General features: G+C 39.7%; 15 protein-coding genes across 15 annotated transcripts; 10 read left to right on the top strand and 5 right to left on the bottom strand. All coding sequences in view use genetic code 12, as the record gives it.

The window, feature by feature from the left end:
* Positions 1-221: 221 nt before the first annotated feature.
* KGF57_002639 (serine/threonine protein kinase) lies at positions 222-2,894 on the top strand (the record flags this gene model as incomplete). The annotated part of the gene is made up of 1 exon (XM_051751975.1): positions 222-2,894. The coding sequence occupies one exon, from the start codon at positions 222-224 to the stop codon at positions 2,892-2,894; it is 2,673 nt and encodes an 890-aa protein (XP_051608875.1).
* A 390-nt stretch (positions 2,895-3,284) lies between these two features.
* ARC35 (Arc35p) lies at positions 3,285-4,310 on the top strand (the record flags this gene model as incomplete). The annotated part of the gene is made up of 1 exon (XM_051751974.1): positions 3,285-4,310. The coding sequence occupies one exon, from the start codon at positions 3,285-3,287 to the stop codon at positions 4,308-4,310; it is 1,026 nt and encodes a 341-aa protein (XP_051608874.1).
* Positions 4,311-4,458: 148 nt separating this feature from the next.
* KGF57_002637 (mitochondrial 37S ribosomal protein uS12m) lies at positions 4,459-5,031 on the bottom strand (the record flags this gene model as incomplete). Its single annotated transcript, XM_051751972.1, has 1 exon — positions 4,459-5,031. One exon carries the CDS (start codon positions 5,029-5,031, stop codon positions 4,459-4,461), a length of 573 nt encoding a protein of 190 aa, XP_051608873.1.
* Positions 5,032-5,236: 205 nt separating this feature from the next.
* On the top strand, positions 5,237-5,677 carry ACP1 (Acp1p; the record flags this gene model as incomplete). Its single annotated transcript, XM_051751971.1, has 1 exon — positions 5,237-5,677. The coding sequence occupies one exon, from the start codon at positions 5,237-5,239 to the stop codon at positions 5,675-5,677; it is 441 nt and encodes a 146-aa protein (XP_051608872.1).
* Positions 5,678-6,145: 468 nt separating this feature from the next.
* On the top strand, positions 6,146-6,532 carry KGF57_002635 (ubiquinol--cytochrome-c reductase subunit 10; the record flags this gene model as incomplete). The annotated part of the gene is made up of 2 exons (XM_051751970.1): positions 6,146-6,154; positions 6,305-6,532. 2 exons carry the CDS (start codon positions 6,146-6,148, stop codon positions 6,530-6,532), a joined length of 237 nt encoding a protein of 78 aa, XP_051608871.1.
* Positions 6,533-6,632: 100 nt separating this feature from the next.
* Positions 6,633-9,203, bottom strand: RTT101 (cullin; the record flags this gene model as incomplete). Its single annotated transcript, XM_051751969.1, has 1 exon — positions 6,633-9,203. The coding sequence occupies one exon, from the start codon at positions 9,201-9,203 to the stop codon at positions 6,633-6,635; it is 2,571 nt and encodes an 856-aa protein (XP_051608870.1).
* Positions 9,204-9,506: 303 nt separating this feature from the next.
* KGF57_002633 (uncharacterized protein) lies at positions 9,507-10,283 on the top strand (the record flags this gene model as incomplete). The annotated part of the gene is made up of 1 exon (XM_051751968.1): positions 9,507-10,283. One exon carries the CDS (start codon positions 9,507-9,509, stop codon positions 10,281-10,283), a length of 777 nt encoding a protein of 258 aa, XP_051608869.1.
* Positions 10,284-10,410: 127 nt separating this feature from the next.
* Positions 10,411-12,558, bottom strand: RGD1 (Rgd1p; the record flags this gene model as incomplete). Its single annotated transcript, XM_051751967.1, has 1 exon — positions 10,411-12,558. The coding sequence occupies one exon, from the start codon at positions 12,556-12,558 to the stop codon at positions 10,411-10,413; it is 2,148 nt and encodes a 715-aa protein (XP_051608868.1).
* A 1,626-nt stretch (positions 12,559-14,184) lies between these two features.
* KGF57_002631 (uncharacterized protein) lies at positions 14,185-15,246 on the top strand (the record flags this gene model as incomplete). The annotated part of the gene is made up of 1 exon (XM_051751966.1): positions 14,185-15,246. The coding sequence occupies one exon, from the start codon at positions 14,185-14,187 to the stop codon at positions 15,244-15,246; it is 1,062 nt and encodes a 353-aa protein (XP_051608867.1).
* Positions 15,247-15,522: 276 nt separating this feature from the next.
* On the top strand, positions 15,523-16,197 carry KGF57_002630 (uncharacterized protein; the record flags this gene model as incomplete). The annotated part of the gene is made up of 1 exon (XM_051751965.1): positions 15,523-16,197. One exon carries the CDS (start codon positions 15,523-15,525, stop codon positions 16,195-16,197), a length of 675 nt encoding a protein of 224 aa, XP_051608866.1.
* A 1,022-nt stretch (positions 16,198-17,219) lies between these two features.
* On the top strand, positions 17,220-23,054 carry KGF57_002629 (DNA-binding ATPase; the record flags this gene model as incomplete). Its single annotated transcript, XM_051751964.1, has 1 exon — positions 17,220-23,054. One exon carries the CDS (start codon positions 17,220-17,222, stop codon positions 23,052-23,054), a length of 5,835 nt encoding a protein of 1,944 aa, XP_051608865.1.
* A 586-nt stretch (positions 23,055-23,640) lies between these two features.
* Positions 23,641-24,804, top strand: RIM2 (Rim2p; the record flags this gene model as incomplete). The annotated part of the gene is made up of 1 exon (XM_051751963.1): positions 23,641-24,804. One exon carries the CDS (start codon positions 23,641-23,643, stop codon positions 24,802-24,804), a length of 1,164 nt encoding a protein of 387 aa, XP_051608864.1.
* A 103-nt stretch (positions 24,805-24,907) lies between these two features.
* Positions 24,908-25,654, bottom strand: KGF57_002627 (uncharacterized protein; the record flags this gene model as incomplete). The annotated part of the gene is made up of 1 exon (XM_051751961.1): positions 24,908-25,654. One exon carries the CDS (start codon positions 25,652-25,654, stop codon positions 24,908-24,910), a length of 747 nt encoding a protein of 248 aa, XP_051608863.1.
* A 129-nt stretch (positions 25,655-25,783) lies between these two features.
* On the top strand, positions 25,784-26,467 carry MED8 (Med8p; the record flags this gene model as incomplete). Its single annotated transcript, XM_051751960.1, has 1 exon — positions 25,784-26,467. The coding sequence occupies one exon, from the start codon at positions 25,784-25,786 to the stop codon at positions 26,465-26,467; it is 684 nt and encodes a 227-aa protein (XP_051608862.1).
* Positions 26,468-26,547: 80 nt separating this feature from the next.
* GDT1 (putative ribosome biosynthesis protein) lies at positions 26,548-27,537 on the bottom strand (the record flags this gene model as incomplete). Its single annotated transcript, XM_051751959.1, has 1 exon — positions 26,548-27,537. The coding sequence occupies one exon, from the start codon at positions 27,535-27,537 to the stop codon at positions 26,548-26,550; it is 990 nt and encodes a 329-aa protein (XP_051608861.1).
* Positions 27,538-27,825: the final 288 nt, after the last annotated feature.

Raw genomic sequence — 27,825 nt, 5'->3', positions numbered from 1 at the left:
TTAATCCATACATTCCCCAATTTCAAAAGTGCTGATAGTCGAATCAACTAGCTAGTCCATATTTTATTTTATTTTTTTTTTTTTTTTCACCAACTACTTGTTACACACAAAGTGTGTTTTCATAACACATTCAAACCAATTTGCTATCATTACAAGCCACTAGGCAAGAAGCCAATATCAACATTTTCTCATTTTATTTATAGTCCTCGAACATTTCTTTCATGCCAAACAGGAAATCAAAGCTTTCATTAGCTATACAACAAGCCGAAAATTCTGCTTCAAAGCAGGACCATCAACAACAACAACAACAACAACAACATCATCATCATCATCACCAGTATATACATCTGAACCACCTTCATCTGAATCAACAACAACAACAATCATTGTCTTCACGGCACAGCTCACTGGATGGACACGACCCTTGGAATACAAATGATGACACACCCAAGAAACGACACCATTTAAGGACAAAAAGTGGCGGATCCACACAGAGCAGCATCAACATTAACAATGGATCTCAATTCTATAGCTCCAATGTTGATATATCGACCAATGCCGGCAACAATTTTGCTGAAAGTCAAAACGGACATAGTTTCAGACCCATCCCAAGTCCTTCTTTACTCCCCAACCTAATACAGCACAGTTCACCTTACGTCTCAACAACGCCATCTTCTGCAAAGCACTTCAAGCCAGAATTGTCACCATTGAAAACCACGTTTGATGAAGAAAAGCGACACTCCATCATTGAATCTCAATTGGAACTGCAATATGACAATGAAGGTGGAGGGGTATGGGATGAGGCGCAACAACAAGCGGATGACGAATACGAACTTGAAGTAAAGTCTTCAAAGAGCCGCTATCATTTACACCATCAGCTCAACCAAGCGCAGGGCAAAGTTCTTGATCAGAAGAAAAAGAGAAGGAAGGATGGATCGCATAGTACCCTTGGAGTAACTGAATTGGAGAGCGAAACAAATCTGAAAGAACAGGAGCAGTACGAACTGCAAGTTCAAAGAAATGAGCAAGGTGATATTGATGATGGCAACAACGACAACGACAACGAAGAAGAAGAAGAAGATGACGACGATGACGACGCTCCAGTAAATCCCGCTGAGGAGGAGGATTTAAAAGATTATGTTCCTGGAGGATATCATCCGTGTTTTATTGGAGAAGAATACAAAAATGGAAAATACACATTGGTACGAAAATTGGGATGGGGTCATTTTTCAACTGTGTGGCTCGCAAGAGATAACGATAAACAGTGCCACGTGGCCGTGAAGGTGGTTCGTTCAGCAAAACATTACACTGAAACTGCGATCGATGAGATCAAGTTGTTAGATAAAGTGACCACTTCTGACATTCAACACCCTGGCCATCAGCATGTAATTCAGTTGTTGGATACGTTTACTCATAAAGGTCCCAATGGAATTCATGTTGTTATGGTGTTTGAGGTATTGGGCGAGAATCTATTGGGGTTGATTCGTCGGTACAAGCATAGAGGTATACCAATTGTGTTTGTCAAACAAATAGCCAAGCAATTACTATCAGCTTTGGATTTCTTGCACCGGAAATGTGGAGTTATTCATACAGATTTGAAACCGGAAAATGTCTTGATTGAGATTGGCGATGTGGAGCAAATTGTTCGCATGGTTGAGCAAGAGAATAAGGAACGTAAGTTGCAGCGCAAGTTACTGAAATCATCCAAGACTTCAACAGCAAATAGCTCATATGGCAATGTTAAGGAAACGGAACAACAACCCAATCAACGTGCTAGCACTAAGCCATCGTCGTCATCATTGGCATCTCCAACAAATCAAATTGTATCACCATCGTTGGGAAGATCAGGAAGAAGGTCTCGCAGACAAACTTTGATAACCGGATCGCAACCGTTGCCTTCTCCGTTAAGAGCTTTTAATAAATCATTTACAAACATGTATGGATTTTCAACCACGACCAACACTCCTATTAAAAGTTTGTCTATCAACAACTCCACTGGGAATACTAGTGCCACCACTGACTCACCTGTTCAATTATCTAGCACGGCTGAGCACCGTGATGAAGACCACGACAAAGACAAAGACATAGAAAGAGATGAAACTTTGAACAATTCATTGAGCTCAATGTCAATCTCCAATTCAAACAGCTATCAACCAGTTAATGTCAATCCAATGCAAATTCCCAACGATTCAAACTATCGACTCGACGATTCATCCACCAACTTTGATGATGTCATCAATGAAGATGAATTGATTTCAGTCAAAATTGCTGATTTGGGTAATGCCTGTTGGACAAATCACCATTTCACAGACGAGATTCAAACACGCCAATATAGGGCGCCTGAAGTATTGCTCGGTTATCACTGGGGCTGTTCGGGTGACTTGTGGTCGTTTGCTGCACTTATCTTTGAGTTGCTTACTGGTGACTATCTATTTGATCCAAGAGATGGTAAATCATATTCTAAGGATGATGACCATATAGCGCAAATCATTGAGTTATTGGGCCCCTTCCCCCGCATGATGATAAAGGAGAGTTTCTACGGCCGCGATTTCTTCAATTCACGATTCGACATGAGACGCATACTGAAGTTGAAGCCGTGGGGGTTGAAGGATGTTCTTGTTGAAAAATACAAATTTTCAATTAGCGACTCGATTGAAATTGCCGATTTTTTGTTGCCCATGTTGCGCATCCAACCAGAAGAGCGTGCTGATGCGGGTGGAATGATTAATCATCCTTGGTTGAGGGATGCGTTGGCGTTGGAGAATGTCGTGTTGGAGAGACCGGTGGGCGGAAGTGGAGAAGATATCCCTGGGTGGTCAAAGGAATTGCCGCCACCAGCACCATCATCCACTAGTCTGTTGGCAAGTATCAAGCAAAAGTTTCAATATAGATGAGTTTTGCGGTGATGCTGTTGAAAGTTTATGGTGTGGGGCGATTTTATAGAGTAAATAGTGTATCGTTTTGTCAATAGAAGAAACGACATAAACGAACTAGAATGATGAGTTGGAGTAGGAGAAGGAAAAGAACCAAGGTGGTGCGAAATTTGCAATAACTTTGGTATTTTCTGTTCTTTGCAGTAGGTAGTGTACTTTTGGGTAAAATCTTGTTACCGACCGTTTTCATTATCCAACAATCTCTAAATTTCTTTGCTCAAGCCAGGACTTTTGGTACGTTAACTTACACACCACAACCACTACCACCACTACCACTACTACCACTTAACGTACGCTACAATTCACATCCACATTCACTGAACACTTGTCACACTGCGCTTTGGTTCCAAAATGTTACAAATTGAACAAAATAACTTGCTTATACAAAAGACATTGACGGAAAGATTATTTCCTGAATCCGATTCATTGAAATCCTTGGACCGTATTATAACTGACTTTGACTTCACCACATATCACATTAGCACATTACCCGATGACAAATCGAAATTGCTCTTGTCTTTGAATTTGAAATGTTGGAACGACTTGGTTTCTTCCGATGTTGAGGGTTACTTGCAATCAAAGTATTCATCGTACCTGAATTTGACAATTTTGCCTTCAAATCAAGTTGAACAAGGTTACAATTACTCAATTGTTTTGGATACTGCAAGCTCCGCATCTTCTGATGACGAGGACACGAAGTTGCGTTTGATTGACGACTTGAGTTTGTTGAAACGTAATGCTATGGCAGCTGCATTCCACAAGGCTTTCAATAGGTATGATGAGTTACTGGCTAAATATAGCAATTCCAATACCTATTCAGAAGAAGTGCAACTGGAATTAGCCAGTGAGCCAGTAATTGTGATAAAGTACCGTGGTGTTGATGAAACTATCTACTTGAAACCTTCTTTTGACCGAGTCACTGTTATTTTCTCAACCATGTTTCAAGATGAAACTGATAAAGTGTTTGGTAAAGTGTTTTTACAAGAGTTTGTTGATGCTAGGAAAAGATCGGTTCAAACAGCACCACAAGTGTTGTATAGTCAACTGGAACCGCCATTAGATATCGCACGTTATGTTCAAGCATCCAAGAATGCCAATGACGAAAATAAAGGCTATGTTACATTTGTCTTGTTCCCTAGACATTTGGTGAAGGGTGACAAGAGAGAAAATTGTATTTCCCATATTGAAATGTTTAGAAACTATTTCCATTATCATATCAAATGCGCCAAAGCTTTTATGCATTCGAGAATGAGATTTAGAGTCAAGGAGTATCTCAAGATTTTGAATAGGGCCAAACCTGAGAATTTGGATGATGAAGGAAAAGTTATTGAAAATAGGAAAACGGCAAGTGGTAGAAGATTTGATATCAAGGCATAACCTTTTTGATCAAGTTCTATTAGTTTAGAGGATATCTATGTTTTCTCATTATAAAAGAATGCGCCTCTCAGTATATGTACAATCATATATATATATATATATATATATTTCGCCTGTCATCTGTGGGTGGGGTGTGGGGATCTCAGTTTTATTGTTTTGGCTTCTTCACACCGTATTTACTCCTCGATGTGGATCTGTTAGCAACTCCAACCAAATCATAAGCACCACGAACCAAATGATACTTGACACCAGGAACATCCTGCACTCTACCACCTCTAACCAATACCACATGATGCTCTTGTAAATTATGGCCTTCTCCAGGAATCAAAGCACTGATAACCTTACCATTCGTTAATCTGACTCTACAACATTTTCTCAATGCCGAGTTGGGCTTCTTGGGCTTCAAGATCATTATACGTAATATAACTCCCTTTTTGAATGGGTTTCCTTGCAAATCTGGTGATTTGGTAACGTTCCTTTTGGGAGGTTTGTAATGTTTAAAATGCTGGATTTGGTTTATAGACGAGTACCGTAACTGTTGAAATGGGAAACAGACGGAGGAGTGTGAGGTGTTGGGGTGTGTCAATGCTGATCTAGTTGGATGTATACGTTGAATTGATCGGAGATATGATGATGTGGTGGTGGAGGTGGACATGTGATGCGGCTTGAGCATTGGTTTTATTAGCGAGCTCAAGCTGGCTCCTATATTAGTACGAAACATTCTGGCAAACAAGTTCCTCTGATGGTAACTGCCAATCTTTTGATACACTCTGTTCTAGGAAATATCTGGAAAATTTTTCAACCAGTGAGAAATCAATCAAACTGGAAAAAGGCAGAGAAAAAAAAAAACCACCCCCCGAGTACATGAACACAACAATCGAGGTTAAAACACCAATACTATCAGTCCAAACCAAACCCTATAAACCATGCTTAGAAATAATATATTGAAATCATTGAGAGCAACACCCGCTAGATCTTTATTCACCAGATCATCTTCAACCAAGCTCACAACTTTCAAATCCATCGTACCATCAGTTGCTCAATTACCAACACACAAAAAACACCAACCCACACTTAATTTCGTTCGTTGTTATGCTGGGTTCCCTGCATTGACCAGAGATGTAGCTAAGGAAAGAATTATAGAATTGTTAGAAGGGTTTGACAAGGTAGACACTGCCAAGGTTGGAGAGATCAACGAAGCAGCCAACTTCACACAGGACTTGGGCTTGGATTCCTTGGATGTTGTTGAAGTTGTGATGGAATTGGAACACGAATTTAATATACAAATACCTGACAATGAGGCTGATTCTATCAAGACTGTGGGACAAGCAGTTGATTATATTATGAGCCAACCAGATGCTTGTTAGGGGGCAAACTTGCACATTGGTGGATAGTTGCTGATTACTGGAGTGAACCAAATATGCTCGTTACGGTAGTTTTAGCTATTTCCGGGATGCTTTATGGAGACAGTGTAGTTATAAAATTGGTCAATAGGTACATTGAAGGTATTTATTTTAGCACCTTTGTATACTCTTTTGCGCTGGAAAGAGTTCTTCTATCATTGAACGAAATATCACAGTCTATACTAAATTAGCCTAGTAGAAGTTCATAATCAATGCCTACAGGACATAAACTTGTTGTTCATTCAAAGTGGACTGGTCCTTAGTGTCGTGACTCAATGTCGCAACCAATTGGCGACACATTCAATTCAATGTTTTTCTTTTTTTTTTTTTTTTTTTCTCTTTTGCAATTTCCACCCAATAAGAAACAAGAGGAAAATAATTAACCTTCTATCATTAAAGACTCAATCAGTACACATACAACTTCAACATACCATGGTTTCAGTATGTCTATATACAGCAATACCATTGAAGCTGGACAGAAGAAATTGCAATTCTTCACAGCGGGTAATTCTCAGCTCATTTGTCCAATCCTAGAGGAACCCGCTTTTTTTCCCTACGCTCATCAAATACTAACCATTTTCCATGCTTTAGTACGTTAGAGGTCCAGCTTACAAAGCTCTTTCACATTTCGGTAAATTAAACCCACCATTAGTAAGAGCATACATTCCAGACTTGGTCTTGTGGGGTGTCGCTGCCGGTGCTGGTGTTGCTACATTCACTGAAGGATGGCCATTGTTTCAACAAACTTTTTATGACAAGATTCCATACTTTGGCCAACACTGGATCCACAACCCTGATCCAGAAGATGTTCCAGTTTAAGGAAGTTCGACTCTAAGATGGCAAATAGAAGAGGCAAAAGAAAAGAGTTGTCAGTGACTGCAAGTTGAAGATAAATTTAATTGATGTGCGTTATACAAAATTAAGCAATGTATTCAATTGTATCTCTAGTCTTTCTCTTGAGGAACTCGTCGGTTATCAACCGCTCTATAGCCGATTTAAGATCAATTACCGGTACTGGACGACGCTTTTGCAAAATTTCAATACTTTGATTCAAAAGATCGGTCATTGTTAGTGATTTGGCTTGTTTCATGATCCGCACAACAACTGACTTGAATTCATCATTTCTGTTCTTCTCTATAACCTCCACCATTTCCTTGTCTGTAGCATCCACCTTTCTAGAATTAGAACCTTGAGCAGATTCCTTGATAATTGGCAATTTAATATTCTTGGATTTGTCTTTGAAATTGTGATTGTATTTGATCACATTACCTTGTTGTTTCAATATTTTGTACTTACCAGTAACCATTGTGTTTAATACTGCTTGCAAAAGTGGAGCATCCATTTTGGTCTTGTCAATTAGCTGCTCAAGTGTGTATTCATCACAATCATTAAACAAAAGAAGAATCATGGCTTGCAACATGTTTGCAGTTATCGATTTTTCACCTCCACTGTTGAAATGTCCGGCAATAGTCAATTGGTGCAATTTGTAATTCGACCAATCCAAACGCTTTCTGCCATTCCTTTCATCTGATTTACAAAATGCTTGACCGAAATCATTCAAAACATTGGCAAGTCCTTGAGGTAGTGGAATTGTCGACAAGTTTTGGCTTGGAATGTCAGTCCATACTGACTTTTCTAGAACAAGGGGCTTAAAATCAATTGCAGGAACATTTACCAACTTGGCATAGACCTCTTCCGATGAGTTCAAATCCTCAAACATACTGTTGATACTTGCACTAGTTTCTTTTCCATGCAATGACAATGTAAACCAGCTTGCTAACAGATATTCATCGGCTAAGCTTGAAGCTTTACCTAATATCAATCTCCGAGATAATTCCTTCTTGTAAGCTACGCAAAAATCGTCCCTGTTTTTTAATGCATGATAGATACTTTTGACGGAATGCCACAAATCGCGCGAAGTACCGAATGCGGGTCCTAACTTGGACTTCAAATACAAATCACAAACCTTGCACAATTGCTGTATAATGAAGGTGTTGTTATCAAACTTGTTCACCACTTCTTCCACGGATTTAGGCACAACCCCTTCAAACTCATGCCAACCGGTATAATGTGAGACAACCTTTTGCAAAAGATCCTCATAGACAGAGTTCAAGTATAGTATTGCATTCGGATATAGCTCGTGATCAATCAGAGAAGATCGACATTTGTCAATGGCTTCTTGAAACTTTCGCTTGATAAACTGTTTCCACACATATGCTAATTGCTCTTTTGCATTGAGTTCATAATTAGTTGCAGTATCTTCGCACATTTTATTTAACAATGCCATTTCCTCGGGTGAATTGCTTAGTTCGTCAAAACTTTCTAGCACCAAGTCAACAAAGTCATTTTTGAAAATCAAAAGGAATTTTAATTTGGAAACTGTGTCGTCGAGAATCTTCTTTTCGGTACCAGTTTTGATATGAAATGAAATCTCTTCATCGAGAATCATAAGTCTCTGTTTGAATCGAGAAGCTCGTTTGAACGAATCAGTACAGAACCACCCCTGCCAGTTCTGTATGTCGAGATTATCAAACTTTCGCTGTATTACAATTTGGGTATCAAATCGCCACTCTTTCCTATTCGGCACTAAACGATTCCTCAAGGTCATTAGATCAGAAAATACAAACCGCGTTCGATTTGAGTAATCATCAGGAACGCAATGGCTGTACTTCATATGGTAAAACGCAAAACCTAAAGCAAACAACAGCTTCCACACATCTAGCGGCCACTTACCACTATCCCCAATCTCGTTGAGGGAGCTGGGAAACTCAGGGAATTCCGGCGGTAAAAACTGCAGTTTCGATCCAAAGTACAACTGTCTAAATTTTTCCTCCCCGTATTGCTGTATGGACTCTCGTCTATGATGTGGACGTAAATAGCTCTTCTCAAGAAAGGCAAAAACTTGACTTAGTTTTGTTATTGCTCCGTTCCAACTTTTCCAATCATCTATAACTCGCTGACCAAAATCCAAAGGTAAATCTACCTGTAGGTCATCAATACCCCCTTGTGGAGCAGGTGGGTATGGCACCGCAGTCAATTTTTCAAAAAAGGCATCAAGTTTTTCAAACAAGTAGTCAGCTAGGGCCTTCTGCTCATTGTGCTTGTATCTGCAAACAGCTTCCACACGGCCGTATAAGAACGACAAAGAATGACCCAAGATTTGTCCATCCAACACGCGATCAATAACATTGTACAATATCTGCTTGCTAGCATCTAGTTGACGCTGAGAAGACTCTGACAAGCTTGTAGATGCAGCACTAGATTCTTCATCTTGTATAATTGGCGTTCTTTTCCTCTTTTTCGGTCTGTGTTGCAACAAATGACTTGTTCTGATCTTCGACGTGGAGGGGGTAATTGATTGGCCCAAAGATGGTGTCGATGCCATGCTGGGTGAGCCTTCTCCATGCGGGTTCACTGAGAGTGAAGATGACAATGATGAGGTAGATGAAGAGGGTCTAAAGTCAAGTATCTGTGGGATCGTCTTTGGCATTTTTTAAAGGAGGAGATGGATCGGTAACGGATTTGATTTGATAAGAACTTGCAACAAAAATTTGCAGAGCTTGCATACAAGAATACAAGCTATAGTGTCACCTTTATGTAACACTTACGACTCAATAGCAGTAGTAGTACAGGCGGTGATTCCTTCTTACAAAAGAATCTTGACATTTTGTGTGAGTGAATGGGATATGGGTTTTTTTGCATTCACACACGACATCAGAATTCTTGTAGGATAAGGTCGTATCAGCAATACTTTCCCATTTCACCAAGTACCACCAGCAAACCCCTTCACGACATGTCCAACGACAAAAAGCAAGAGCCACCACCGGTTAAACTAACAGACCCTAAACAACTAACCACAATATACAAAAAGAACGGCACGTTTGATGCCAAAAGAAAAGAACTTCTATCCGATTTCAAACAATCGGAAACATGTCAAAACTTGCTACTTAAATTACAAATCATGGTGGAGTCCAAAGTCAAAGCTGATCCTCTGATATTAATGAAGAATAAAGGTAAGGTGGCTGCTTTGATACAGGGTGAAATTGTTAATCAATCAAGTTCGAAGGATACGGCAGCATCACATATAAACACTAACGATAACAGCGCTGCTGCTGAAGGCGACAACGCGGCCAAAGACGAGGCCGGGATTTTGAGCATTGTAGATAAAGATATCCAAGAGAATGTAATTGATTCTTCATCCTTTCATGAGTCAGTAAAGGAGGAATTGATGGATGTACAACGGAAACTCATGGGTATCAGTGATGAAGAGTTTGAAAAGATGAAACAGGAACTACGAGCCAAGAGGGAAAAGAAGGAGAAAGATGCATTGAATAGGAAATTGAGGTTGGAGAAGGAGAAAATGGAGTTGGATTATCGAAATAATTTCAAAATTAAGGATTTGGCGAACGGGAGTATTGCAACTAACGCACATCGTGTGAATAAAGTTCCACGGATCAATTTGAAGAGCAGTACAAGTAATGGTGGTGGTGGTGGTGGTGGTGACGGTGGCGACTCCGTGTCCGAAGCCAAAGTTGAAAAGAAGAAGAAAGTGACCAAGATGATGTACTGAGTAAAAGAGTGGAATTCCCCACAAAACTCAAGCACCTCCGGATATGTTTCATGACAAAGAGGGTATTAATGATTAAAAAATTATGTAATTTATACAAATCTCAATGAAAAGAGGAAACGTTGAAACTCTACTCTTCATCAACTTCAAAAATATCGGTGGCGATAGTCATCAACTCTTCGACAACTTTACTCTTGAAACTCAAATCCTGAGCACTTGTTGAATTATTGTTAAAAATCACCGGTCCCCAAATGATGGACAAAGACTTGGTATTCATTCTATTCCTGGCTTCATTAGCAGCAATTTTGTTCAAATGGAAAATTAAAGCTCTCAATGTGAAATAAGCGCCATCGGGTAGACTAAACACCAAATGGTGTAGCTTCTTGTGAATCAAATGCTCATCGTTCAACTTCACCGTGTCGATAAATGATTGAGATGCAGCGGAAGTCACTAACGGTTCAGGCAAATTGGCAAAATAATACTTGAGTAAAGAAGCAACACAAAACACATCCGAGTCAATGATATTTGATTCATCGATATCTTTACCAATGAGTAAATAGTTGGTGAAATTGGAATCAATCGATTCGCGTAGTTTCTGCACTTGATTGACATTGGAACTTGTTCTGTATATACCAACAAGATCAATTCCATAGGATTCAATCACATCAATGCACCTACGTACAACTAGTGGCACATTGTCAACACCAGCAAATTGAATGACATCCTCAATTGAGACTCCAAATGTAGGTTGCTTAAATGAAGGCGTCGAGTTGAATGGCTTTGGTCCATTGAGGTTTGGTGTGGATGGTTGGCTACCGGGGTCCAATGAAGAATAGCCCAGGGGTGGGTTGCCCGCTTGTGAATCGGATGTGGATGAGTTCAATGGGGTGCTGCCGCTGATTGGTTTTGGCGCGGCGTAAACTCCAGCATATGGAGCTGAGTTGGTGGCGGATTCAGTACTTGATTTGTTGTTGGTTCCCACACTGTATCCACTGTGATTGTTACTATTGGCATGGCTAATGTTGCTTTTGTCATTGATGTTTGCGTTTGTGTTTGATTTGTCGTTGTTCCATTGGTTGCCTGACACGGCAGCTTTTATGTTGCTGGCACTATTGGAAACATTTCGATCATTATTGGTCAAGAATGGTTTACCAATATCTTTGGTCTTCACTAGTGATGGGTGTACATGGTAATCAATGGGTACAAGTGACTTGTTGCTAGTATTAGAGCCATTTGCCAACAAGTACTTGTACAAGTCTCGTTCATTGTCTATGGAGCTGGCCATTGCTTTCATTGAGGATTTTGTAGCTTGTAAAGGACTGATTAAAACACCCGAGTTCATAATCAAAGTTTCGTTGTATGTGGCATACTTTTGAAGTTGTACATTCAAAGCAATGTCCATCTCCAAAATCAAATTCTTCAATTTTTTGGCATTATTGGGACGATGCAAGACCAATATTTCATCTTTGAGTTTCTTGCATGTGGCAACTTTGGATTTGTACTCTTGGTCAGCAAGGTCGACTTTCCGTTGCAAATCATCCTCTTGTTGTTCAACTGTTTTGTTTTTCAAACTAAATGACTTTTTAGAAGGGTCTGAACTCTTGAGTCTTTCTAAATCTTCGCACAAGTGATTGTATCTCGTCTTGGCTTTGTCAGCTGCAGAAATGGCATCCATGCACTCCTTATCTTTTCGTCTGTATTCATCCTTGATTGTCTTTCTCGATCTGGTTATGGTGTGTATCAAAGAGGTCAATTCGTCATACATCGTATTCAACGCAGTCACATAACTCGACCCAACTCCAGATAAACTTTCGTCAAATCCAATAATCTTATCCATTTGATGTTGTAGCGAGTCGTTTTTCAAATTCTTGCTATTATTCTTCATACTAGTTCTAATATGACCGGCAAACTTCTTCAATTGAGTATAGTGATCATCTTCTATTTGGGCTTTCTTTTTAATGAATTTACTAAACTCTTCAGCTGACGATAAACTTTGCTTCAAGCGTTCCAGAAGTACATCAAGTGCTGAATCGCTGTTTAAGATTGCTTTTATCCTGTCGTTATTAAGTAGATTGGTCGAGTCATTGGAGGCTGTGTTTTGGGTAGTGTTGTTTGCACTGTTGTTCTTATTGTTGTTGTTGTTGTTGTTAACACTGTTATTAAGAGTTGTGCCAGAGTTTAGCGATGTATTGGATACGCTTACCTTTGGTGCATTTGAGTCGGTATTTGACGAAGTTGATGTCTGTGCAGGGATATTTTGTTCTCTTTTATCATCCATCTTTTGTAGCTCAGTGGTATGTTTCAGCTGTATAGGTTGAGTTGGAAGTGTCTATAGAGGTTGGGAGTGGGGTTGGGTACACAGCAGTTATCCTATATATATGTATATATATATATATATACGAGTGATAGGGTCTGTTGTGATAACAATGAGATATAAGTTGATTCTTTCCGTATGTCAGTTTTGATTTAAAAAGGAGAATTTTTGTTTTTGAAATTGTTATATTGTCTGTAACTTTAATAATTAGTATTTCTTTTTTTGTTTTTTTTTTTTTTGTAAAAAGAAGAAGAAGAAGAAGAAGAAGAAGAAGAAGAAGAATTATGGTAAATAATGTCGTCATAAAATAATGTTAGCATATATATACACATAACTTGCATGCCACATAGAAATATATAACCACTATACTATAGAATATATACATACAGTACTTTTCTGTAATATAAATTGACCAAATTTCCACTCTTCCACCCTTCCACTCTTCCACCCTTCCACTCTTCCACCCTTCCACTCTTCCACACTTGCACATTGCTAAACTTCAATACAATCACGATTCTATTCACGATAACTGCTCAGCCACTCCCTTAAAATGCCTGACGTTCTAAACTGCAAAGGAGCGCGAAAAAGAAAAACACAACCTCCCCCCTTACATCAGATTATTGTAATGTCGCGTGTCTTTTATAAAATGTTGTTGCAAAATAGTGTGGCATACTAAAGTATACAGTTTAGAGATCGCAGCTCAGATACACTTGTTTCAACATTAAGAAGAGGCTGTTCACTTGAAGATTGTTACTCTACACATTTCAGTGCAGAAACTGCAATCAAAAAGCTAAGGAGAGAATACCTACCTTTGCCAACAACAAGGAAATTCTAGTTCGATTAAACGATAACTTGATATGAAGTTCCAACTTGTTTCACGTGGCCAATATAATGTGTACCTGCATTTCCTTTGGTGCGTTGGCTCCCCTTGACATCCTGAGGTTCACGAAACTTCCTTTGGACTTTAAATGAAGATTGATTTTCGAAAAGCACGTCTCATGTTATACACAAGTATAATCCATCGAATGAAGAGTTCCTGCTGTGTCTAATTATATAAGAGAGAAAACAGGGTGGTTTGTGTCCCCACATACAAAACATACAAGGGCATACGGAGCTACCAATCCGGGAATGATCTAAAGCGGAGTTAAAGTGATATAACACCCCAATAACGACTACAATCAATATCCGCGCGAGAACCCCGAACTCTCTCTTTCTCTCTCTCCTAACCCCCACCCTTTTTATCTTTGCCCCCGCCCCCAGTTTATTATTTGGAGCTAATCGGAGCGGATTTATACAACAACCAAAAGTTTACAACGCACAAATATGCAGAGCCGGCTGGTATTTGCCGAATACAATAATAATAATAATAATAATAACAAAGCACCACCCTGCTCACCCCCACTTTTTGAAATAAAGATGAAATCAACTGTTGATATATAAATGTCTACTCGTCCGTTTCTTTCTTTGAATCCACTTTCAATACTTCAACAGCCAACCCACACACACACACACACACACACACATATACACACACATATACATACAAACACACACATACATAGTTCCCCTCATATACCATTTTTCTTTGCAATGCCTACACAAACTGGTTACGGATACGTCAAAGGTGCCACTGAGATCACCAAATTTACCGACTTGCCGATTCCAGAGCCGGGTCCAAGTCAAATACTTTTGAAAATTGAGGCTGCTGGGTTATGTTTATCTGACCCCCACACTTTGATTGGTGGCCCAATTGCTCCTAAGCCACCTAAACCAATGCCAACCAAGTTTGTCATGGGACATGAAATTGCTGGTAGTATTCACAAAGTTGGTAGTGAGTTGGCCAACTCACCTCAGTACAAGGTTGGAGGTCGTTTTGCTTTACAAATTAATCAAGGGTGTGGTGCCTGCAAATCTTGCAGAGCTGGTGATGATGGTAACTGTACTGAATCTTACCAAGCATATGGTTTGAATGAAGATGGAGGATTTCAACAATTCTTGTTGGTTAGAAACTTGAGGACGCTTATACCCATCCCAGACAATGTTTCATTTGCTGAAGCTGCTGTTGCCGTTGACTCGGTCTTGACTCCATTCCATGCTATTCAAAAGGTTAAGCACAAGATTAAGCCCAGTTCCAAAGTACTTGTTCAAGGATGTGGTGGGTTAGGTCTTAATGCCATTCAAATCTTGAAGCAATACAATTGTCACATTGTTGCTACTGATTTGAAACCAGATATCGAAACCATTGCCAAAGGTTATGGAGCTCGTGAATTTTACACTGATTTAAACAAATCCAAACACGAACCAATGTCATTTGATATCATATTTGATTTTGTAGGTATTCAACAGAGTGTTGATATTTCCAATACATTTGTCAAGAGAAAAGGAACCGTATCACAAACTGGGTTGGGTAGATATAAATTCAAGATGCCAAATTATACCTTTGCTTATAGAGAAGTTGAGGTTTATTACAACTTTGGTGGTAGCTCTGCTGAAACTATGGAATGTTTGGAATGGATTAGCAAAGGCTGGATTAAACCAAATGTCCAATTTGTTGATTTTGATAACTTGCCCCAAGCAATGCAAGATTTGACTAATAACAAAGTGAGAGGAAGAGTTGTCTTTAGGCCAAACCATAAAGCAAGTAAGTTATAAGCGTGAAGTGGGGCTATTTAAGAGTAAGCAAGTATATAGTATATGGACTGTTTTGTTGCCTAAAGTACATGTAAGTATGCATTTACTTTTCCATAACTCGCATTTAAAACTGCAAAAACTACACACAAATGAAACAATTGAAGAAAAAAAAAAGAACATTAAAAATCATCATCGACTTTGCCAACGCAAACAACTCACACTCACACACAACTCACACTCACACACAACTCACGCTCACACACAACATCCCCACTTCACACACCCTCCCTTAAAACAATGGCTAAAAAAACAGGAGAAAATTCTAAAAAGGCCGCAGGAAATGCTCGTAAAGCAGAACAGGCCAACAAAAAGAAGCAAGAACAACTAGACAAGTTTGAACAAGAAGAAGCTTCCAAATGGGACGAAGGATCGAAAAAGGGCAACAAAAAGAAGGAAGAGGAGCAATTCAAAAAGGAGGAAGCTGCACGTAAGAAGCAAGAGAGAGATCTACTCCTTGCTGCTGAGGAAGCCAGTTTACCTTCCAAGCCAACCAAGGCGAAACAACGTGGAGCTGAAAAGGTTGCTTCTAAACGTACGGGTAAGATTGATGACTTCCTCGATTTCAACAAGGATACACCCGAACTCAGTGCTTCAGGACTAGATAACGCGTTAGCAGCGTTGGCTTTGACGGGTAAGGACTCTGGTGTATCTAACAAGGATATCGATCGTCATCCTGAACGAAGAGTGAAGGCTGCATATAATGCGTATGAAGAGAGGAGATTACCCGAGATTAGAAAAGAGAATCCTGGATTGAGATTACAACAGATTAAGAATCTTGTGTTCAAGGAGTTTCAGAAACTGAGTGAGAATCCAATGAACCAGGACACCAATGTGCATTACAATGCTAGCAGGGAGGAATTGGAGAGTAAAAAGAAAGAGGTTAGAGATTCAAGGGAAAAGAAGTTCAACTAAGGGGAACTTTGTGGACTTGTTGTGGTCTTTTGTCGTATGATTACTGCAGAGTACAGTACAATACAAATATAACAATGTGACGTATTGATAGGTAGGAAAGGAGTTAAAACAATGGCAACCGCTGGCATAATCATTCTCAAGATCAAGAAATTTCGAGAAATTGCCGATAAATTGTATAGTAACATACAATCTCATATAAATTTTTTTTTTTCTGAGTTTGAAATTGAAGATGGATAAGAGAAAATGTCGTCACGTGAATAGTGAATCCTTGCATGTCGCGTTTTATTTATTTTTCTATGCAGAGCGTAAAACTAAATCAAAATGGGATGATGACGTAATCAGCGTATAATCTGTTCCTTGAGAATGCTCCGGGGACAACGAAATATGCTGAGAAGAGATGAAGCACGAGAAGACGCGTATAAATACAAACGTAGACATCTAGAGAACACGATATAAATACAGAGGGATAGATGTACAAAACTTTAACTTAAAAAAAAAAAATGAAAAAATTACATAGTGGTGAAATTCATCAATCTTTTTTTTTTTTTTTTTGGATGATTTGATTGGTTTGCGATGGGGGTGGAGTGCGAGAGATTTACGTGTAAAACTATGTAAGTAAGAGATGGATCTCTGTTTTATATATAAATAGGAAGAAATGGAAGAAAGAAAGAAAGAGAGAATGAAAAACAACAACAACAACAACAGAAAAAAAAATATAAAATTTTTAAAAAAAAACCTCAAATTAGAGTTTATCAAAAGTACACGACCAAATTTGCAGTCGTTTATATATATATACACCATCCATCAACATTCATCATCCATAATCCATCAACATCGGCCAAAAACAACACACACACACACACATATATCAGCATAACAGCAAAACAAACAACATTATTTTTTTTTTTCCTTCCAGCAACCACGTATACCAGGACGACACTACACTTTCAGTCCTTTTGTCTTACACACGTTTGCACAAACTCTTTCACCTATGATTGACTACTAAACACATCATTTGCATCATGTCCAGATTAGATAGATTAGTAGTGCTCCTAGAAACTGGATCAACGTCATTTATCAGAAACACAGCTGCAGATCAGCTATCAGACTTGGCTAAAGCTCACCCAGAAGACATTTTAAACTTACTTGCACGCGTCTACCCGTTCCTCAAGTCACCTAAATGGGAAACAAGAATTGCAGCAGCTCGAGCGTTTGGTGGAATAGTCAACAATGCACCCGTGTGGGATCCAAACTCACAACAACAGATTAAGGAAGAAGTAGATGCAGAAGATTTGGTTAAACGCGAAGTTGAAGATAGTCTACCTTATGAATCCAAAGATTTCATCAAACAGGAAGCACACGAGGAGGTGAAGATCAAGATTGAACAGGATTTGGAATTGAACAAACTTGATGATTCCATATCAAACTTGTTGCTGTTTAGTAACTTCGATTTAAATGAATTGATCAAGAGCGGAACAACTTTATTGGCTTCAAAGTCTGACAATACATTAAATAACAGTGAAGAGGTTGACGAGGACGATAGAACCTTAATTGGTAGGATAAAGAGGCATCGGGCCAGTACTCTACCGAAACCTGAGAATACACCCGAGTCTGAATCTGAAGGTGTCGAGTCTGCAATGCAAAGTAAAATCAAAACTGAGTCTGACCCATTGATTAAGCAAGAACTTGAAAGTGGAGACAAAACGTCTTGTGGTTTATCTTCTCCAAACCCGTCAAGGCCACCGCTTGACCCCGCGACAAAACCAGTTTCCAGTGCAAGATTAAAAGCAATGCAGAAAAGGAGAGCCAAATTCAACGCCAAGTCAGGTGCAACCAACAAAATGAACTCCATCGACTTTTCGCAAAGTTCCATCTCAAGACAAATGGTTGAAAGCGGAGATACAATGGATATCGATTTTGAAAGTAATGCCAATACTACACAACCACAATTTGATGTAACTTCCCAACAAGGTGGAGAAAAACTAGTTGTTGAGGCCAAAATCGAAGAAATTTCGCCCCTACTTTCATTGCATAACAAAGTGGCGGGCTTGATTTGGCTTTTCCAAGGTGTTTATGAGTTATTGTTGGCCGATTTATTCGATGACAAGTGGGAAATTAGACATGGAGCAGCATTGGGTCTTAGGGAATTGATTAGAAAGCATGGGAAGGGGGCAGGACGGATTATGAATAAAACTAAGGAAGAAAATGATCACAATAATGCCCTGACTTTGGAGGATTTGGCGGTGCGATTGTGCATCTTGTTTGTGCTCGATAGATTTGGTGATTATGTGTCTGATACAGTTGTTGCACCAGTTAGAGAGTCCTGTGCCCAAACATTAGCCGCGCTTTTAATCCATTTGGATGACCTGACTGTTATCAAGACATTTGATTGCTTATATACAATGACATTACAAGAAGGCATACCACCTCCAAAGTGTTGGGAAGCCAAGCATGGAGGCATGTTGGGGGTTCGTTATTTGGTGAGTGTACGAACCGATGTATTATTAGGCAAACCCGAAATGTTTGATCAGGTATTGAACTTGGTCCTCCATGGTCTTCAGGAAAGTGATGACGATGTTCAATCAGTAGCAGCATTGACTTTGACACCTATAGCCTCAGAAGTTGTTTCAACCAGAAAGACAGTTATTCAATCTTTATTGGCTGTGATTTGGGATTGTTTGGTTAATTTGAGAGACGATCTATCTGCATCCATTGGATCAGTTATGGATTTGTTGGCGAAATTGTGTAGCCACAAGGAAGTTATTGATATAATACAACTTGATGCCGCTAAAGATGATAGTTATTCGTTCAAACACTTGGCACCTAGATTATACCCCTTTTTAAGACACTCCATCACAAATGTGCGAAAAGCGGCCCTACGAACAATATTAGAATTCCTATCGATAACCGAAGACAATATTACACCTACCTGGATTGACGCCAAGACGCTTAGACTTGTTTTCCAAAACTTATTGGTGGAGCAGAACCCCGATGTCTTGCAGTTATCAATTACGGTTTATAACAAGTTGTTGGAAGAGGTTGACAAGTACTCGATGGATTTGAAGAGCTTATTTGTGTCCCAGGCACTGGATTTATTGACCTTGACAATGACACCCATTGGAATAGCAAGAACCAATTACCAGATGGACACTGCGTTGATAATGAGACCATCAGGCCAAATGGTTGGTTCTTTGGATAATGACGAGTCTCGCCACGGCAAGAAGCGCAGCAGATTACAATCACAGAATCAAGGAGCCATTCATGAAGCTAGTGCTATTCCCATAGAGGACTTGAAAATCAATATTGACGCACCTATGTACAAGGGGGATGTTATGCTTGTTGGATTTGAAAAAATGATTGCTACTCGATGTGCTGGAGCCAGCGCCATTGGTAAAACTTTAGCCTTGATCAAAGATCAGAGTATATTGGGTCAAACACTTCAACTTTTGGCTTCTTATTTGAACTCGCCTTACGGCACGTCACGGTTGTTGAGTGCATTTGTTGTTGAAGAATTTGCTACGGCAGTAAGACAACAAGATCGAAATCCTGAAGATTATGCAAGTGCAATTTTTGCAGAAACTTTACTGAAAATGCTCCAAGATACAAGCGCACTTTCAAATATGCGTGAATTGATACCGTCACTCAAAGCCGTGCGAACATCTTGTCTACAATTGTTTGACTCATTTGTGTCAACTGCGAGATTATCACCTTCGAAAATACCACAGATTCCCATCCTTGTACAAGGCGAGGCTGATGCGGGTCCAAATGCATTCACGCTAGAAAGTGCAGAGAAAATTACCGGTGAGATTTTTGAAAAGTTGAAAAAGAGTTTGTCAAGTAGTCATCGTTTGGCAGCGAATCAAGTTCTAGAGGATGCCAAACACAGAGTCACACTCGCAATTGATGACTGCAGAAGTTTGATTGGTTCCAAAACTACTGCAATTTTGGCATCGTATGCCGGTGCCACTTTGGCATTACTGGGTATTCCCAAAAAGTTAAACCCGATCATCAAGTCTTTAATGGAGAGCATCAAATTGGAGGATTCACTTGTTTTGCAAAAGAAATCAGTTTCTTCAGTCGCAAATTTGATTCGTCAATTGAATGACACGGGCAAGAAAAGTGTTGCCGATAAAATCATCAAGAACTTGTGTGCATTCCTCTGTGTTGATACTGCTGAAGTGCCTGAATTTCGTCACAATGTTGGATTCAAGACAAATATACTATCATTGAGGAAAGAAGAAGGTGCTGTCGATCATGCGGATGCTGCTGCACATGAACGAGCAGTTCACGAAGCGAGAATCAAGCGCCGGGGTGCGTTGTTGCTGCTCGAGGAGATTATATTAATGTACAAGGAAAACCTATTTGTCAAAGTGCCCAAATTGAAAGAATTGATGGTCGCACCTTTGAAGGAGTTGGCAACCACGAGCAGCGATGAGATTGTCAAAGATGAACTCAAGGGACAGGGCATAATTGATGCGTTGGGTATACTAAAAGCATTGTTGCCCAAAATCGATAAATCTTTACATTTGGAAATTACTGACCATTTGGATCTTTTATTGCCTGGGTTGAAGTCTGAATATTCAGTTTTCCGTTATTCGACAGCTAAATGTTTTGCCACTATTTGTTCAGTTGCTCCAACTAAAGCATTCACATTCTTGGTGAATTCGATTTTGCCAATGTTGAAAAATGCTGGAAGTGTTATTGAAAGACAGGGAGCCATCGAGACGATTTATCATATTTCTGCTGTGATGGGTGCTAGCATTTTGCCGTATGTGATGTTTTTGATTGTGCCAGTCTTGGGAAGAATGAGTGATTCAGATCATGATGTACGAGTCTTGGCTACAACCACTTTTGCTTCAATTATCAAGTTGGTGCCCTTAGAGGCTGGTATTCCAGACCCTGAGGATATGCCGCAAGAATTGTTGGAAGGTAGGGAACGAGAACGAGATTTCATATCTCAAATGATGGATCCGACAAAGATCAAGCCCTTTGATCTACCAGTTTCAATCAAGGCAACTTTGCGTAAGTATCAACAAGAAGGTGTCAACTGGTTGGCATTTTTGAACAAGTATCATTTGCATGGAATATTGTGTGATGATATGGGGTTGGGTAAGACGTTACAAACGATATGTATTATCTCCTCAGACCATCATATCAGAGCTGAAAAGTATGTCGAGACTGGCGCTGTTGAGTATAGGAGATTGCCATCTTTGGTGGTTTGTCCTCCCTCGTTAACCGGACATTGGGAGCAAGAGATCAATCAATATGCCCCGTTTATGAAGGTGTTGGTGTATGCGGGAAACCCAAGCATTAGAACACCGTTGAGAAACCAGTTGCCACATGTGGACGTTGTTGTGACGTCGTATGATGTTTCAAGAAATGATGTCGAATTTTTGAGCTCAATAGATTACAACTATTGTGTGTTGGATGAGGGTCATATCATCAAGAATGCAAATTCCAAACTTTCCAAATCGGTGAAACGAATCAAAGCCGAGCATAGATTAATCTTATCCGGTACGCCAATCCAAAACAACGTCTTGGAACTATGGTCATTGTTTGATTTCTTGATGCCTGGATTCTTGGGTACGGAAAAAGTGTTTCATGAAAAATTTGCCAAACCAATTGCAGCAAGCAGGAACAGTAAGACCTCATCTAAGGAGCAAGAAGCTGGTGCATTAGCACTTGAGTCCTTACACAAGCAGGTATTGCCATTTATGTTGCGTCGTCTAAAAGAAGACGTTCTTTCTGATTTGCCACCAAAAATCATTCAGGATTATTACTGTGAATTGAGTGATTTACAAAAGAAGTTGTACAAGGATTTCGCCAAGAATGAAAAGGATAGTATCAAGAATGATGTATCGTCGTCTGAGAAAGAAGGCAAAACGCACGTTTTCCAAGCATTGCAATACATGAGGAAATTGTGTAACCATCCAGCATTGGTTGTATCACCAAACCATCCAAAACACATTGAAGTTGAACAATTTCTCATGGCAAGAAAGTCTCAATTGAGAGATATAGAGCACTCTCCAAAATTGCAGTCCTTGAGAACATTATTACTAGAGTGTGGGATCGGAATCCAAGATTCAGATTATGGAAAGTCAAGGTACAAAAAGACTAATGATGCACTTATGCCTCTCGAAGGTGTCATATCGGAACACCGTGCATTGATTTTCTGTCAATTGAAGGATATGTTGGATATCGTTGAAAATGATTTATTGAAAAAGTATCTCCCATCGGTGTCGTATATGAGGTTGGATGGTAGTACCGATCCAAGAAATCGTCAAGCAATTGTGCGAAAGTTCAATGACGACCCATCAATTGATGTATTGCTTTTGACAACCAAAGTGGGTGGGTTGGGGTTGAATTTGACGGGTGCTGATACTGTTATTTTTGTTGAACACGATTGGAATCCAATGAATGATTTGCAAGCCATGGATAGAGCACATCGTTTGGGACAGAAAAAGGTTGTCAATGTTTATCGTTTGATCACTAAGGATACCCTTGAAGAAAAGATTATGGGATTGCAGAAATTCAAGATGAATATTGCCTCTACTATCGTGAACCAGCAAAATGCCGGACTACAGTCGATGGATACTAATCAATTGTTGGATTTGTTTGATGTTGAAGACGGAGGGGCCAAGATTGAGGAAGGTGGCGATAATGTTGACGAAAATGGAGCCAATGGAAATGGAGGTGGAAGTAATTTGAATAATGGCGGTAATAATGTCACAGAGGAGCTTACAGGTGGCTTGACAGGTAAAGCTGCAGGTGCTGTTGGCGAATTGGCTGAATTGTGGGATGAGCAACAATATGAGGACGAGTATAATCTTGACAATTTCATCAAGACATTGAAGTGAAGATATTGAAGAATAGGAGAATTTTGTAAATATGTAGGTGATGATGAGTATTATGTACAAGTATTGCATTAGGTTTAAAGGGAAGGGTTAATAGAGTTGAAGAGGAACTGGTAGTCTGGAGTACTTGAGCGGTCAAGTCAACGCCTTACGTTACCCAAGCTTCACAAGGTAATTAGCTTTAAAGTCCAGTCCTACTGCAATTTCTCAACCCTGATGAAAAGTTTTTTCATAAGTAGTGACACCTCCTGACACAAATCTGATGCAAAGGGAAGGAAATACTGTCCTTGTTGCAGTCAATTATAAATGTGCAGCATCTACTACGATTTCTTTGCAGGAATATTTTTTTTTTTTTTCATCTCTTTCCAGAAGGGGCATTGAAAGAGGTCTTGCATCACACAAATCACATACACTTGTACAAACTCACAAAGCAAACCCTTTTATCCATTGGGGTGGCCATATATATATATTAAGAAGACCCCGTTCGTTAAGTCTACGTGACACAGGTGACCTCACATAGTCTAGATTCTTTTTTTTTTTCCCCCTTTGTCATCCAGCTAGACATCCCCTCACAGTTAGCAATCACACGATGACTTTGTCGCCGAAGGACCAAGATAAACTAAGACGATTAGAGAAAGACGCCGAAGAGGCATATGTATACATAGCTTCTGATGAACAATCATCTACCTTCAAGGACAAAGAGCTCATTTATGAACTCGATTCAGCAGCTTTAAACCCACAATCCACCATCACCTCATCTCGAATCTCAAAATCAGAAACAAGAGAAACTAAACCGTGGGTACATTTTGTGGCTGGTGGAGTTGGTGGAACTGTGGGTGCAGTTGTGACGTGCCCCTTAGATGTCGTCAAGACAAGACTACAATCAGACGTGTACCACAATGTTTACAACACAACTGTGAAGTCCGGTAATCCTATAAGACAAGCTTTCCAGCATTTGGCCGAAACTGGCAGTGTATTAAGAGGGATGTACGTAAACGAAGGGGTCGCTTCTTTATTCAGAGGTTTAGGACCAAATCTAGTCGGTGTGATACCGGCAAGGTCAATCAATTTCTTCACCTATGGAGCAACCAAAGACTTTTTGATACGAAATTTTGGAACTGCAAACAATGGGATTGAGAAAACAGAACAAACTTGGATGCATTTAGTATCAGGGATAAATGCGGGGTTTGTAACTTCAACAGCAACAAACCCAATCTGGCTAATCAAAACAAGATTGCAATTGGATAAATCCAAACTGAAAATATACAAAAATTCATGGGACTGTCTAAAACATGTTGTTAAGAATGAGGGTTTTTTTAGCTTGTATCGAGGTTTGAGTGCTTCTTATCTTGGTGGAATTGAGAGTACTATACAATGGGTGCTTTACGAACAAATGAGAATGTTTATCAACAAGAGATCATTACAAATACATGGAAACGATCCAAGCAAAAAAACAACTAAAGACCATGTAATGGAATGGTCAGCTAGATCAGGGGCAGCCGGGTTTGCTAAATTCTTGGCCAGCTTAATAACGTACCCTCATGAAGTTGTGAGAACTAGATTGAGACAAGCACCTTTGGAAAGCACAGGGAAGCCAAAGTACACTGGTTTGATCCAATGTTTCAAATTGGTGTTTAAAGAGGAAGGTTTTGCCAGTATGTATGGTGGGTTGACGCCTCATTTGCTTCGAACCGTTCCGAATTCGATTATTATGTTTGGAACATGGGAATTGGTCGTGAGGTTGTTGTCGTGAGATGGAAGTGTTTGCAGGTGACCACCTTTATCCTGCACGCGCCCACGAAGATGTATATTCATTTGGGTAAATGCTTGTAAATAGATGTAAAAAATAATAGACTTTACCCATACTTCACTTTTTTCAAGTCGGGTTCATCTTCCAGCTCCTCATCGCCCTGATCCAGATTTGAGGATGAGACTGAATCTAAATCTAAATCAGATTCGGAATTGTGGTGTCGGTTTCTTGAATATGGTTTTGTTGCTAAAGATGGTGACTGCCTTGAAGTGTCGTTTGATTCGGCTTGATTCGGCTCTTGTTTCTTTGGCTTTTCGGTATTTTGAATCAACTTGTAAAACTTTGGTGGCTTCCCACTGGGTAATTTTACATTTAACTCTTTGATGAGTGGATCTGGCTCATAATGAGCCTTGTCACGAAGCGGAAGTGTCAAATTTTCCAAATCTCCTTCGATTTCCTCCTCTAGATTACTCACATTTGGAACTTTACCCAATGGATTCAATTCTGGGTTGAAGTATATTGATTTCCTACCCCAGAGTTTATTCTTTAGCTTTAGTCTAGCCAGTTCTTGTTTTTCAATATCCTCGAGAAACTTGCCTATCTTTGCCTTATGTAATCCATTCTTTTCAATGAAATGCCAATCCTCTTTTAAAGATGTCAAATGGTCCTCATCTCGATTTGATCTAGGTTCCCTTGACTCTAGATTTTTGATCTTGTGGTACAACTTTATGGGGTCTGCATTCTTGAGCTTCTCCAATTTATGCTGGTGTTTCTGTCGTTGTTGTATTTTCGACTGTTGTTTCCTCTCATTCTGTTTAAACTCCTGCGCTAGACTCCAATTGCCCCGTATCATTCTTGTGAGTTGGCGGTGGTACGGTGGTCAAAGACAGCTTTAAAAAAAATTATTGAAATTTACGAAAAACAAAGTTTCATGGATATCAAGAAGTAGTCTTCTCCCCCTACCCCTCCCCCCTTCATCAAGATGAACCATACGCCAGTGCCCTCGACTCCGACTGCTCCTGTTCAACTAGACTTTAGCCAAATTCCACTAGATGCACTTGAATCCATTCGTAATAGACTTAATCAAATTCATGTTTCGCTACGAAAGCTTTCGGACCAAATAAACTCACACAATAGACACCCAACCAAGGTCAAATTACCCACATTTACTCATTTCCAAAATCAATTCCAAGTTCTCATTACTCAGCTAACTTCGATTGCCAATATATTATACTCCAATGGTGAGCTTCTCTCAAGAACAAATGTGTACCCTACAATCAATTTCCCAACAAGTCAACACGAGGGCTTGCTCACTACTTTGCTAAGAAAAAAAGCATTACCTGAAGTAGACGAGTGGATTGACTCCTCAGCAACTGCGCTTGAAAAATTGCAGGAAAAGGGACCAGTTGATTTTGAAAAAGAAGACGAGTATGTCGCTTGGAGTCTCATGAAGTTGCAAGAGCTACGTGATGAATTCCAATTTTACGGTTTCCATACTGTGGAGGAGTTGGAGTATATGGACACACCAGAAGGTAAAGCGGAATCCAAGTTGAAAAAGGAAGAAGAGAATGCAAGAGAAGAGGCTGAAAGCAAAATCACTCGTGGGGGTAAGAAAAGTTTACACCCAAACCAAGTTATGAAATTCATGTGTCAGGGACAATTATGAGAAAACAAACATCCGTCTTCTTCAAATGATAGTTTCTTCCTCTCTCTATATCTATATAAATAAAAGCAAACTTGTCTTGTCTAGCCTTCCACATGATAATACGCATCGTAAAAATACAAGATTGAAAACACGAAAAATGCAATGGCACCACCCAACGTTACATTTCTCATGGAAATCTTTTTAGCCAAAAGTTTTCCTCCGAGACAAGCGGCGGCAGTACACAATCCATGTCCTATTATAGCTCCGAGTATGACATACCAGTACTCAGATCCGGCTGCCATAGCAATTGTGGCGATTTGAGATCTGTCCCCCCACTCGCCCAAGAAAGTCATTACGAAAACTTGGATCCAAACAGGTGTAAATATGAATGAGGCCAAATTTTGTAGTTGTTGACCGATATTACTAAGCCATGGTTGATTTGAGTTGTTATTGGAGGGGCCGGTACCACCCTCAATATCATTCAACTGGGAATTGATCTTGCTGGATGCAATCTCTTCCTCAACTTCAGCTAGCTCCTCCTCCACTCCTAAATCCTTTGACATGCTCAACCCTTCCCTAAGTAACTTTGCTCCAAATATGACAAACAAAATAGCTGCCAAGAACTGAGTGACACGTTGCGAAATCAAAGTTGGTAATGCATGTCCCACAATACCTGACAACACTGTCATAACTACTAGCGAGGTGAATGCGGCTGTGAATACAATGACTCTCGAGTTTCTCATTGCCATCAAGGCAGCTATGAGGAATGTTTTGTCACCAATCTCTGACACCACAATCATGGACACTGACATGATAAATGCATCGTAATTTTGCGGCCCAGGTGCATCCTCACCCACTGTGCCCGAGCTTTGATAAGGATCCAAAGGTTTTTTCAAGTGGTCTGGTGTAGGATGATTGTCCTCGTCCTCCAATTGTTTAACTCCTAATTTGCTCTTTGATTTATCGTGACCTGCAGTTGTTCCATCGCTGGAAATGACGGCTGCACCAACGGAGTAGTCGTCATTGGCAACGGCACCCAAAACGGTTGCAAAAACGAACGTGAGTGGTACGATACAATTCTGATATTTCATCTCCCTTTGTTTAATTCGGAGTTTAATTCTCGTGCCTTAGATAACAAAACGCGTGAAGCAAGTGTATAAGATTGTGATAGACTACTAGCGGTGGTAGTCTTAGGTTATAAAGTGTGTAGTAGGATTCAACCAAGCACTTGTTGCAAGAAAATAAAGTGCTTCTTGTAATAGGATCTGGTATCGAACTTTTGATATGGTTGTAATCTGTTCCCTTTGTTGGCGCAAAAGTAGGCAAATCGAAAAAAAAAAAAAAATAAAAAAAGTTTTGGATCTGTTGATTTTCTCACA

The sequence above is a fragment of the Candida theae genome, assembly GCF_024610275.1.
Source record: "Candida theae strain CBS 12239 chromosome Unknown scaffold4, whole genome shotgun sequence".
NCBI classification, from domain to species: Eukaryota; Fungi; Ascomycota; class Pichiomycetes; order Serinales; family Debaryomycetaceae; genus Lodderomyces; species Lodderomyces theae.
The sequence above is the reverse complement of the archived record's forward strand: the minus strand, read 5'-3'. Positions and strand labels throughout refer to the sequence as shown.